The following is an 11,638-nucleotide window of genomic DNA, read 5'->3' as shown; positions in this document are numbered from 1 at the left end:
GTCTCCTCCATCTCAGGCTTCCCAGGTGGCTCAGTGGTAAAGAATCCACCTGTCAATGCAGGAGACGTGGCTTCCACCCCTGGATCTGGGAGATCCCCCTGGAGGAGGGCATGGCAACCCACTCCAGTGTTCTTGCCTGGAGAATCCCATGGACAGAGGAGCCTGGCAGGCTACAGTTCATGGGGTCACAGAGTCAGCAGACATGACTGAGCAATTACACATCTCCTCCATCTCATCCTCAAGGGCTGGAGGTACAAAAGAGTCCACTACTAAGCCTTCTGGAAAACACTGTCTTTTATTTGTAGCTGTAGCCACAACCTGGCAGCACAGGGGCTGGGGCTGGGGGGATGGTGGGGGGAATGCCCAGGCTGGTGAGCCCAGCCCAGCCTTCCAGAAGGTCGAGTGTGGGTGTCTCCTGGCCCTTAGCAAGCAGAGGCCGGAGCTGCTCGAGGGCAGGCTGAGGGCGTCGGCGCAGCGGTGCAAGCAGCAGTGTTCAGCCAGGTGGCCCCTCAGGCGGGGCTACCTGGACGATGGTGGGTGGTCCCTGCAGGACTGGACCCCAGGGCTGGGACTCTGCAGCCCCAAGGCCACAGAGGGGCCCTGGATCAGGGCACAAAGGAGACTAGGGTGGGGTTTGGTATGGAGGGAGGGGCTGGACGTCAAAAAATAACTGTGGGGAGGGTGAAGGGGATGTGGTCTCAACGTGGGCGGTCCGCTGATGGGGGAATGGGCTGTCCGCTGATGGGGGAATGGGCTTGTGGTCTGAGAAGGGGGCCAGTCCTCACTCAGTCTAGGCTCTGGCGGTGTGGCATTTCCGGCAGAGCACGTGGCCATCCAAGGGGAAGCAGCCGTTGTCATCCGCCTCAATGGAGAGGGGCTTCCCACAGTCCTGGGAGGAGCAAAGAGAGCGCGCTGGCCGGGAAGCCCCCCACCCACACGCCCCACCTCCATCTTTACATTGGGAGGCCAGATGCTTCAAGGCTCAGCCCTGCTCTCTCTGCATTGGCCCAGCCACAGCCGCCCCCCCATTCCTATCCCCACCTCTCTCACCCCCAGTTTTGTACCTGAGGACTCTCCCCTAGGATGGGCAGTGGTTGCTTCCAGTGGGGTGTCTCCCACCTGCCTCACCTCTCTTCCAACTCCTTTAACGTCGCAGAGACCCCCAACCTCCCATGACAAAGCTGCACCCTTCCCTCCCCGTGGGTCGGCCCCCTCTCCTTGCTGTATCAGTCAGTGACCTCACGGAGAAGCCCACACCGCCATCCTGAAGCCAAGGACGCATCTTTGTGGGGCGGGTGTGGGCGCCTCCACTGCCCACCCTCAAAATTGCAGCACCCGGGTCCTGCAAGCCAGCACTGTCCACCGCCTGACCCGTGAGCAGCGTCCCACCAACCTCCCACCCCTGGGGGGTTCGGGGCGGGGGGTGCAGCCGACCTCGCACTTGTAGCACTTCATGTGGAAGTTCTTGTCCAGAGCGACCACGCGCACAGTCTCCTCGCGCCCAGGCTCCGGCATGATGGGCTCCGAGCACACAGAGCATCGCGGGGCGTATTGCCTGTGGGGCGGAAGGCCAGTGTGTCAGGTGGGGGCGCCAGGTGCTGACCTCCGCCCAAGCGCAGGGAAATGAGACGGCAGGCCACTTTCCCGTCCTTTGGTTCCATCATGGGAACCTTGCCGCTGGCCTCAGAAAGCAGCTACCTTGTAAACACCGTTTCTAAGGGGAAACCCCAAGCTCCAAACAGCTGATCTCCAAAGGCAGAATGCAGCCTGCGTGTGAAATGAAGTCACTCGGGCCCAGAGCTGAACGCAAGACCACACCCGAAAGAAACCTCGGAGAGTGAGCCCTGGGCTGGGGAAGGGGACAAGCCGGCAGGCCAAAGGCCACTGGACAGCCAAGTCCAGATGAACCGGTCCCTGCTATCCACAGACAGGAGGTGGGGACAGCAAGCAAGCCCCAGAGATTGAAGAGCGGTCTTGGGGTCAGGGGCAGCCTGGCTCCCAGACAAATCGTTGCTGGTACCCAGAGAAGGGCCCGGAGGTGGGCGGGGGGTCCTCACTTGTGGTAGTCGGGGACGCAGTGGGGCCTGTTGGCCTGATCCACAATGAAGGAGGTGCCCTCCAGGGGGCAGGCGCAGACCACACAGGTGAAGCACTGCGGGTGGTAGGCCTTGCCTGTGGCCCTCAGCATGCGGTCAGTGATCGGCTGCCCACAGGTGCTGCACTTCTCCAGGGTGTCCTGCGGAGGGGGTGGGCAGCAGCTGGAGGTGGGCCGGGAACCGGCACCCCAGGGCCAGCTGTCTGCCCCGTGCCGGCCGCACCCCTGGCTGAGCCCCCTGCCCCGCACGCCTGACGCCGGGACTCACGGTGTAGCAGCCCTCGCAGTACGGAGCCCCCTCCAGGCTGTAGAACTGCTGGCCCTGGAGCTGCTGCTCACACTGGCGGCAGGTAAAGCAGGTGATGTGGAAGAGCTGCCCCAGAGCGCGGACCGCGGGCTGCGAACGTGCCAGCGGCTGGTGACACCGGCCACAGGACTCTGGGAAGGCCGGAGAGGATGGAGACGAAACAGGAGAGATGGCAAAAAAAAGAAAAGAGCTCGTGAGGGGTCAGCTGGCATCAGACAGACAGGGCCGGGAGCCGCAGGCCTGGGAACGGCCCGGAAACGGAGGGGCCGTCGCTCCAGGCGGGGTGGTGGGCTCTCACCATTGACAGGCACGCTCTGCTTCTGAGGATGCTCCATGTCCTGCATCAGCTTCTGCGTCAGCTGCTCCAGCTCCTCCACCTCTTTCAGTGTCAGAGGCCCCGGGGCCCCAGCGGGGCGCACCTGAAATCCCAGCACTTTCTTCATGCCCTCTCTCCCTCTCAAGGGGCACCGCCCTCCAAGAACCCACCCTAGCTGGCTTCTCTGCTTTCTCCCCGAAAAGGATGGATCCCACCCCCTGCCCCGTCTCCTGGTTTCCAGATACTCAGGTTGGTGGGACCCCCAAAAGCTCCTCAACCTCCCTCCCCGACCCCCCAAGCACCACACAAATCAAGGGACGAGGATGAACCTGCCACCCGCTTTGCCCGAAGACACAGACAGGCTGGAACGACTGAGCGGACGGAGGCCACGCACACAGCAGCTCAGGTCACAGAAGCACCAAGCACGCCAGGCCACGCGTCAACCCCACAGAGCATGCTGGGACACGGCCCCCACGGAGAGACCGGCGCGCGGTGGCAGGTGAGGCCCACGCACACACACCTACCCGTCCCGCCGGCTGCCCGGCAGCCCCTGTCAGCGTGAGGGTACAACACAGCGGGAGTCAGGTTAGACCCCAGCGCCCAGCTCCCACGCAGATGCCCCAGGGTCCCTCCCTCGAGGGGCGTTCCTGGACCACCTGGCTGACCCCAGGCCCTCCCCAGGAGGCTTCAGAGAAGGGCCACTCTCCAGTGGCCCCTCTCCGGCCAGCCCGCCCCTCCTGTTCAGGGGGGTCCTGAGACAGCTGCAGATTGGGGGTGGGGGTGAAGTTGGGGGGTCAGCAGTGCCAGTAACCCCGAGACATCCCAGGAGGAGGCCCCACGGGGCTGTCCGACCTGTGCCAGCATCTCCATGACATGGTCCCCCAGGAATGCTGCGTTGGTCTCCACTGCTAAGTCCACCCAGGACTGTGGCCCCACCACTGAACGCTCTACCTGCCAATACCTTTAGTCCCTAACACGGGGAACCTCAAAGCCACCCAGTTCCCTCTTCCCGTGGTCACCTTGCCCGCAGCCCTGGCTCCACCACGCTCACACCTGTCTGCATCAAGAGCTGCATCCGCTATAGACGTTCCAGCTTCAGCCATTTTCCCTTGCCTCCTCCTGTCTTTAACTGACCCTGGGAGTCTCCTGCAAGCCCCTTCTTCTACATAAGCGTCACCTTTTCTGCTCCCAGTCTTCCCCTCCCAGCATCTTGGGGACAGAGGAAGACGACACAGCCAGCCACTTAGATGCCTCTTCCATTCCTTGGAATATCAGCTCCCCTTGGGTATCCATGCTCCTCCACGACACAATCCAGCCGCTGTTTCCCTCTCTGCCTGGCAGCACCGACGTCCCAGGTTTGACATGCACGGCACTCATGCCTCTTCAACTCCAACAGCTCCAAACGTCCCTCCGGCTCAGTTACCTTCCACCGTGGGACCCCTCGGATCTGAGATTTACTGGTCGCCACCTCCAAGACCCTGGGCTCCACCTCCCAACCATCACTTCCTCCCTGTTTCCCATTCTCACCTCCTGAAGGAACCTGCTCGGAAAAGCCTTGGCGCCTCTGATTCCCAACCCTCTCCCACATGCCTTCTGCATCCGCTCCTTCCGTCTGGCCTCCCCGCAGGCCCAGTTCCCTTGACCATTGATTTCCACAAGGCTCTCACAGCTACCCTTGCCACCAGTCGGCTACCGTTGCTTATCTAGTCCGATCTCAATCAACCCTGGGCCCACGCCACCGCCCGCTTCCTGTTTCTGCCTCCCAGCTGCAGAAAGTAGGTGGGGAGACGACTGCAGAGGGAGTTCACCAAACACTGCGGGGCCCTCCGCACCCTCCATCCAGGCACGGCTGGCTGGCATTTGGCTGCTGCGGGTTCCCACTCTCGCCTGCCCCAGAGCAACTGTTTCAAACCTTTCCATGGCCTCCAGCCCCCCGCGGCCTTGCCCCCTCGCTCTCAGATGACCTCACCTCCTACGTGACCCAGGAGCTGGAAGCTGGCCAGCCCGAGCTCCCTCATCACAAAAGCCTGCTTGAGGCCACTGCATCCACTGTCTCTGGGCTGGAAATGCCCCGAGGGTGGAGCTGGCACCAACAGTGCGCCCAGCTCTCAGGGACCCCCAACCCGTCTCTTCCATAGGCTTCTTCCTCCTGGTTCACACACACACACCTGTCTTCCTCCCCTAATGTCAACCCTACACACACACACACACACACACACACACACACACACACACACACACACACACACACACACACACACACGTGCGCACACACATCTTCCCAAGGTGTTTCCCTGCCAACCTCTAAGAACAGGCTACTTGGGCAACTCCCAAGCTTCTCACCACCCACTCACTCCTTCACTGCCCCTCAAAAGGACACAGCTTCTGAATTCTGAATCGTCCAATCCCTGGCCTTACTTTAGCCCTCATCCCCCTTGGGGCCCCACTGATGGGGTTCCTCGGCCACCGTTCTCTTTCGGAGATGCCCCCGACTCGTGACTCTCCTCCTCCTTCTGCCATTCTTCCCACTCCTCCCAGGCGCACAGGAGCATTACCCAGGTTTCTTCCCAGCCCGCCGGTGTGAGCGCCCCCAGGCTGCACTTATCACTGCACACGACCGCCCACATGACCGGCACGCATTCACACACCTCACCCTGACCCTCTCCTGCCACCCGTCCCCCCATTTCTGACTGAATGACAGTTCCAGCTGAAAGGAGATCCTCCTGGCACCCATTGCTCAACATGCTGACAGCCAGACCCTCCCCTTCCCGTCCACACCATTTCCCCTTCTGGACTTCTCTATTTTGTCAGCAACGCTGCCATTCCCCAACACATCCGGGTGTTTTTTTTTTTTTTTTTTTTTAACTCCTCTCCCATCCTCTTCCAACTCCTTATCAGCTAGTAAGCCTGGAGGTGCTTCCTTTGTAAGAGCTCTCTGATCTGGGCCATATTTTTCATTTCTGCCAATGTTACCATCACCCAGAAGTGCACCCCCATGCATCACTGACCTCCTGCATCTAGTCCACACCTCTGCCGGAAAAACTTACCCCAAAACTTCCAGGACGCAGCAGTACCTCTACCCAGACAACACTCCCGCCTCTCCAGGACCCCCAGGCTTCCTGGGTGCACTATTTCATCTCCGCTGGTCCCTCAAGTCCCCACCTACCTCTCTAAGTACAGCTCTACAATTTCCCCCGGGGGGCCTTCCACTTTCTGTCCTCCAGACACCCCTGGTGTATCTGTGCCCTTGAGTTTTGCTCATGCAGTTCCCACTAGAATGCCCTTCCCTCTCCTCTCTGGATTCTTAAATCCCACCATCATTAAAGGCACACCAGCACCCTGATGCCTTTTCCTAACATGCCAGCCTCCACACTGGCTCCTTGTTTGGAGTTCCTGTAACAACCGAATTCTGCAAAACTCATTGGCACTTGGCATCTCTTGCCTTGCGCACACACACACACACACACACACACACACAAATCCATGCTCTCAGTTAATTCCATGGTTGTTTGGACCAGGTATCTGACAAGATCCCTTAAACCCAGAAGATCAGTCTCCTGAACTGCAAGGCAGGAATGGTCAGATAGGAGTGTTAACTTTTCTACCTTGAGCATTCATGTGCTCAGTGCAGACCCCCAGCATCAGCTCTGGCTCAGGTAATCCTTATCACCATCGTGAAGGTAGATAGGGAACTGAGGCTCAAAGTTCACCTAACTTGCCTGGGGTCTTGGGAGCGAGGAATTCTGTTACAGGTCCACTGACTCCCTTCGGCTCAAGCTCTCCGAGGTCTCCTCCCTCCCGAGTACAGAGCACAGTGCCTGGCACTGAGCAGTCACTGGCTGCCTCAGCCAGTGTTTACCAGCGTTTACTGCCAGTGGCTCTTATCACCAGATGGGCCCTCGGGCAGGGAAAGCAGAGATTAACTCAAGAATCCAAGAAAGGGGAAGATCTGAAGTTGGACTGCTGATGATCTCATCCTTCTCTTTAACTTTCTGGGGCAGGGCAAAGGAAAAGGTGCACCAAATCCTCCCCCTAACTCAAGAGTCTGTGCTGCGCACCTCACTCCCAGTCAGGCCCCACCCAGCCTCAGACCCTGCCAGGCTCTCCCCCCACCGAAGCACTTTCTCCACCATCCAACCCTAGAGGCTGAAAACGATCCCACCACCCCACACCCCACTCAGGCTCAGGATCCTAGCCTTAGCCCAGCCTCCAGCCCCCAGGGCTCAGTCCGGCCTTCCTGCCTGCCCGGCCTCCAGCCCCTGGGGAATCAGCCCAGTCTCCCTGCATCCCTCACCTGGTTTTGGTTTTGAGTCGGTGGGGGCACTGGGTGCTGCTTCTCCTGCACTTGGGGCTTCTCCTTCTGCTGAGCATAAGTAACGCTGGGGGGCTGAGGGGAACCTCTGCCAGTGGAAGAGGGAGCTTCAGGGGGCCCCAGCTTCTGATGGGGCTGGGACCCGGGTCCACCTGGGGCTCCAGGGCTGAACTTGGAAGCCACAGGGGTAAACTTGGGAGTCACCGGAGAAAACTTAGGGGCTGGAGATGGGGCCAGGGGCCCCCGAGGCTGGGTGGTGGCCAAAGGCACAGGCTGGGGAGGGGCCTGGGGTTTGGCCTGGGGCTGGGACTGGACATGGAACTGTGTCTGGCTCTGAGGTTGAGCCTGAGACACAGGCTGGGAGCTAGAAGGGGACTTCCAGGGAGGCAGGGGTGCTGTGCCCCCAGTTGCAGGCTTAGTATTGGACTTGGAAATGAATGGAGTGGTGACCGGCGGGGGTACATATCCAGATGACACCTGCAAAGGGAGGCAGAGGGGAGAGAAGTGCCTTAGAGGAGGCTGTGGGGTTCCAGCCCCAGCCCTTCCTCCCTGGCCTGCCTCCCCTGCTCTCCAGCCCCTTACCCGGGCTTTGAAGGGATCGTTCTTGGTCATGTCATCCAGGAGCGAAGACAGGGAGTCGATCTCCAGATCAATACTGCTCACCTTCTCCCTGGGCTAGAGGGGCAGGGGTCAGAGCGCCCCATCCCAGTTCCCCACAGCCACCCCGCCCTCCCGGAGGGCAGAGATGCCGCCAAAGTCGACGGAAAAGGACCCTCCTTCTTCTTCCCTGGGGATGTGATCGCTTTGGCTGCCCCTCCCGGGCCTCCGTACCTGCGATGGGAACTGGGTGGGGGCCTCGGGACCTCCCTCCTCCACTAGCGGGGGCGGTGGGGAAGGGAAGATCTCCTCCTCCAAAGGCGCGGGGGGAAACGGTTCGTCGATCGGGGGCGGCGGAGGTGGGAAGGCACCTCCCAGGGCGCCCTCGGCGTCGTCTGCCTCCCCAACCACCGGAGGAGGCGGTAAGGGAAAGTCTGGGGTTGGAAGGAGACGGAGGGCGGTCAGCAGGGGCCCCCCGACCCTTCGTCAGGTTCCCCTCCTTGAAGAAGCGGTTCTAACCCCTAACCTCTAACCCAAGAAGTCTCTCGAGGGTTCCGGAACGCACAGGAAAGAAAGTAAAGGGGTTGGTGGGGGGAGTGCTTGCAGGGCGCCCTGAGAGCCCCGGGTCAGGAAAGGAGGGGTGCATCTCTCGTTTCACTTCGGAAAACGGACCCAGAGGGGAACATTCGTGCCCCACATTCCCGCCTCCCACCCCCAGGCGGGGGAACTTGGAACTGTCCCAGGAGCCCTGGCTCCCAGCCACGAGCTCCGCGATGAGCTAAGAACATCTGCTCGGGACTGGGTGTCTGCGCCCAGCCCCCTCCGCCGCAACCTTTCCAGACATCCCCCGAATTCCCGAAACCCCTCCCCCGCCTTAGGCCGGCGCCCGCCGAGGTCCAGCCCCCAAGCTCGGCCACCTACCTTCTGGGGGCGGCGGGGGGATCTCGCCCACCCGGCCCATCTGTGCGCGCTGGGCCCCAGCGGCCGCAGGCGGCTCGCTGTCGCCGGGCCGGAAAGGATTCACTTTGGGCTTCGGGGCCACCACCGGGGCGAACTTCTTCTGCGGGGCGTAAAACACCGGAGCCGAGACGGAGATCGCGCGAGGCGGGCGGGGGGCCGCCATGGCCAGGCCGGGCTGCGGGGGGCGGGGGGTGCCGGGGTTACGCAGCGCCGAGCCGGGCTGAGGACCGAGCCCCCCGCCCCCGGCGCCGCGGCCCGGCTCCCCTCGGCGCCCCGGCTCCCCGACCCCGTGGGCGGCCGCCGGGCGGCTCCCCGCGCCTCACCGCGGGCCGGAGCGTGCGCGCCGCGTCTGCCAGGGTCCGCCTCGCAGCCGAGTCCGCGGACTCTGCGTCCCGGTCCAGCCGGGCGGGGAGGGACGCAGGGAAGACGGAGGGAGGGAGAGGGCGGGGAGAGCGCGGCGCGCAGACCATACAAGGAGCGGCCCGGAGAGGGGGCGGGGAGAGGCGGGGAGGCGGCCGCGGCGGGAAACTCCCCCAGGAAGGGGCCCTGCTCCGGCCCCCGGCCGCGGGCTTCGCCTAGGTCCTCCCGCCCCGCTCTCACCCCCCGACCTGGCCCCCTCCCCTCCCGGCGGGCACCTCCGCCCCCGCCGCCCCGGCCGGGCGCAGACCACCCCCTCCCCAAACACAGGCCTCTGATGTCATTTCCTGACTTGCCCTCCTTCCCCGCCCGACCCGCGGGTGCCCGAGATCTGACTCACCGTCCCTACTCCGGGCTAAGCCGGCGGAGGTCGGGCGGCTGCCCCAGAGGTGCCCAAGCGGCCCGGAGGCGCCTCCGCCCCGACCCGGCCCCCTCCTCGCCTTGCCTGCCGTTACCTGCCACCTCCAGCTGTTCCTCCGCCAGCCCCGCGCCCCAAATCCCCTCCGGCTTAGCCCAGACAGGCAGGACTGGGATGGGACTGGCCTTCTAGGTGGACGGGGAGAGGCGTTCTCCCTGCCTTCTTCGTCCGCCCCCCACCCCGACCCCAGGCCCTCTGTGACCTGGGGTAGGGGTGGGGGGCGGGTGAGTGCGCACCTCAGTGATCCTCTGGGGGATCCTAACTTCACATCCCGGACAGCTACTTAAGGCTTCTAGGAATTCGCATCACCCGCGCCCCCGCCATCGGATCGGAGTCGAGGCGGGCGAGGCAGGCCGTGGAGGTGGGGGGAGCGGGGCGGAGGCGCGGGCGGCCCCCGCACACTTGGGGCTGGGAGGACGGACGTGGACGCGGGCGACTCCTCTTCGCCGGTTCTTCAGCGCCCACCAGGGCTGATCCTCTAGGAAGCTGCGCGAGGTGGGGGCGCCCTCGGGGGATTCGCAGACTGCGCTCGGTGGAGCCCCCCATTGGTCCGACGGGATTTCTCAGCCTTCTTGTGCCCCAGGTCCTAGGAAGGGACAGACCTGGGTTCCTTCTTTTTTTTTTTTTTTTTTTTTCAGCTGAACGTGGAAACTTAACCAAGTCGCCAACTGAATTCTACCACACTCACTACCTGCAAACTGGGGATTCGCGAGGCGCTTTGGCTTGCGAGTCCAGTGCCTCACCCTGGACTGTGTGTTCCCAGCCTTTACTGCCATCTAAGGCAGTCCCCGTTTGCACACGCTACTCAGTATTTACAGTCCCTGGCCCTCCGAATGGCTACACCCTACTGGCAGCCAGCCTCTGGGCTACACTCTAGAGATTGTCCAGACTCACCCCTTACATATACTGTGAGAAAACAGGCTGGGAACTTAAGACTTCGGCCCAGGGTCATGCCCAGTAGGCTGCAGGAGATAGACTAGAACTGGGTCTCTTTGAGGGCTCTGATGTCTGATCTTATTCCTCACCCACTACATCCACGTGGGGTAACCCTGGATACAGGAGAGCAGAATGAGGCCATGGGGCTGAGACCCAGCTGGAGGGCCCCAACTAAGGGACAAGTCTTTTCCTTCTCTTCGCATAATTTTCTCCACGGGGGAAAAAAAAAAGTGATGATACTTAATCCCAGCACTCATTGCATTACACCACTGAATCAACTTAGCACGGCACAGCATGCATTGTATTATATGGAAGTGAAAGTGAAGGTGTTAGTTGCTCTGTCATATCCAACTGAGACCCTATGGATTGTGGGCTGCCAGTCTCCTCTGTCCATGGAATTCTCCAGGCTGGAGAATTCTCCATACTGGAATGGGTTGCCATATCCGTCTCCAATGCATGAAAGTGAAAAGGGAAAGTGAAGTCCCTCAGTCATGTCTGACTCATAGAGACCCCATGAACTGCAGCCCACCAGGCTCCTCCGTCCCTGGGATTCTCCAGGCAAGAACACTGGAGTGGGTTACCATTGCCTTCTCCGACAAGCATGCGTAGCCATGTATAATATAAGCATGCAGCGCAGACCTTCTTTGACCAGCATAAGCTGGTCCTGGCCTGTCCCTGTGAAGATTTGCTAGAAATTTGATACTAGACTTCCTGTGAGCGCAAAAGTCTCCTTGCCAATCCTTCAAAACATACACACTTAGGAAAGTTAGGAGGATGGTTTCCAGATAGCATCATAAGAGTAAAAGCCATCTGCCCTCTATCTCCTTAAGGAACGTGCATGTTGCAAAATATAGTCTATTTAATTGTTAGGCAGCTGAACCTATTTATAAATCAAGAATAGAAGAGTGCGTAGGCAGGCTCAGCTTTACTGACAACTAAGAGCATTTGGGATGCAGAATATTAAAGCTAAGAGTTTTAAGCCAGGCATTCTAAATACAAGTAGTACACAGAGTATTTCAGGAGGACAGACTCACCAGGTCAGGATGTCTCAAATGAAGCTGCAAGGTCAATGCTTTTAAAATGTACACAATGAGTAGGAGCAGCACTAATGAGTTTAAGTATTTTTCTTAAGTAAGCAATTCTAATTGATCTCCTCCAGTAGCATGTGTAACAGTGTAGTGAGTAAGTAGATGTTGTTGTTGTCCAGTCATAAGTTGTGTCCAACTCTTTACAACCCCATGGACTGCAAGGCGCCAGGCTCCCCTGTCCTTCACTGTCTC

At 60.6% G+C, this 11,638-nt stretch overlaps 1 protein-coding gene across 3 annotated transcripts; it reads right to left on the bottom strand.

Annotated features, from left to right (window-relative positions):
* Window positions 1-276: 276 nt before the first annotated feature.
* ZYX (zyxin) lies at window positions 277-9,902 on the bottom strand. Of its 3 annotated transcripts, none has more exons than XM_042248962.2 (10): window positions 9,659-9,902; window positions 8,549-8,762; window positions 7,862-8,061; window positions 7,613-7,705; window positions 7,013-7,507; window positions 2,701-2,821; window positions 2,364-2,533; window positions 2,058-2,236; window positions 1,435-1,555; window positions 277-889 (listed from the first exon to the last, which is right to left on the bottom strand). In XM_042248962.2, the coding sequence occupies exons 2-10, from the start codon at window positions 8,748-8,750 to the stop codon at window positions 791-793; spliced, it is 1,680 nt and encodes a 559-aa protein (XP_042104896.1). In that variant the 5' UTR covers window positions 8,751-8,762; window positions 9,659-9,902; the 3' UTR covers window positions 277-790. The 3 variants fall into 3 exon arrangements, with proteins under 3 accessions (XP_042104896.1, XP_042104895.1, XP_027824694.1); XM_042248961.2 differs by having other exon boundaries at window positions 9,460-9,758; XM_027968893.2 differs by lacking the exon at window positions 9,659-9,902 and adding an exon at window positions 8,911-8,976.
* Window positions 9,903-11,638: the final 1,736 nt, after the last annotated feature.

The sequence above is a fragment of the Ovis aries genome, chromosome 4, assembly GCF_016772045.2.
Source record: "Ovis aries strain OAR_USU_Benz2616 breed Rambouillet chromosome 4, ARS-UI_Ramb_v3.0, whole genome shotgun sequence".
Lineage (NCBI taxonomy): Eukaryota > Metazoa > Chordata > Mammalia > Artiodactyla > Bovidae > Ovis > Ovis aries.
This window is presented reverse-complemented; position numbering and strand designations above follow the sequence as displayed.

What these genes read in the sequence shown, in the direction of transcription:
- ZYX (XM_042248962.2), bottom strand. Translation starts at nt 8,750, where the DNA reads ATGGCGGCCCCCCGCCCGCCTCGCGCGATCTCCGTCTCGGCTCCGGTG. An exon ending in GCAGAGCGTGCCTGTCAATG is followed by an intron (nt 2,534 to 2,700) that starts GTGAGAGCCCAC and finishes CGGCCTTCCCAG; the next exon opens with AGTCCTGTGGCCGGTGTCAC. An exon ending in TGAAGTGCTACAAGTGCGAG is followed by an intron (nt 890 to 1,434) that starts GTCGGCTGCACC and finishes TGCTCCTCCCAG; the next exon opens with GACTGTGGGAAGCCCCTCTC.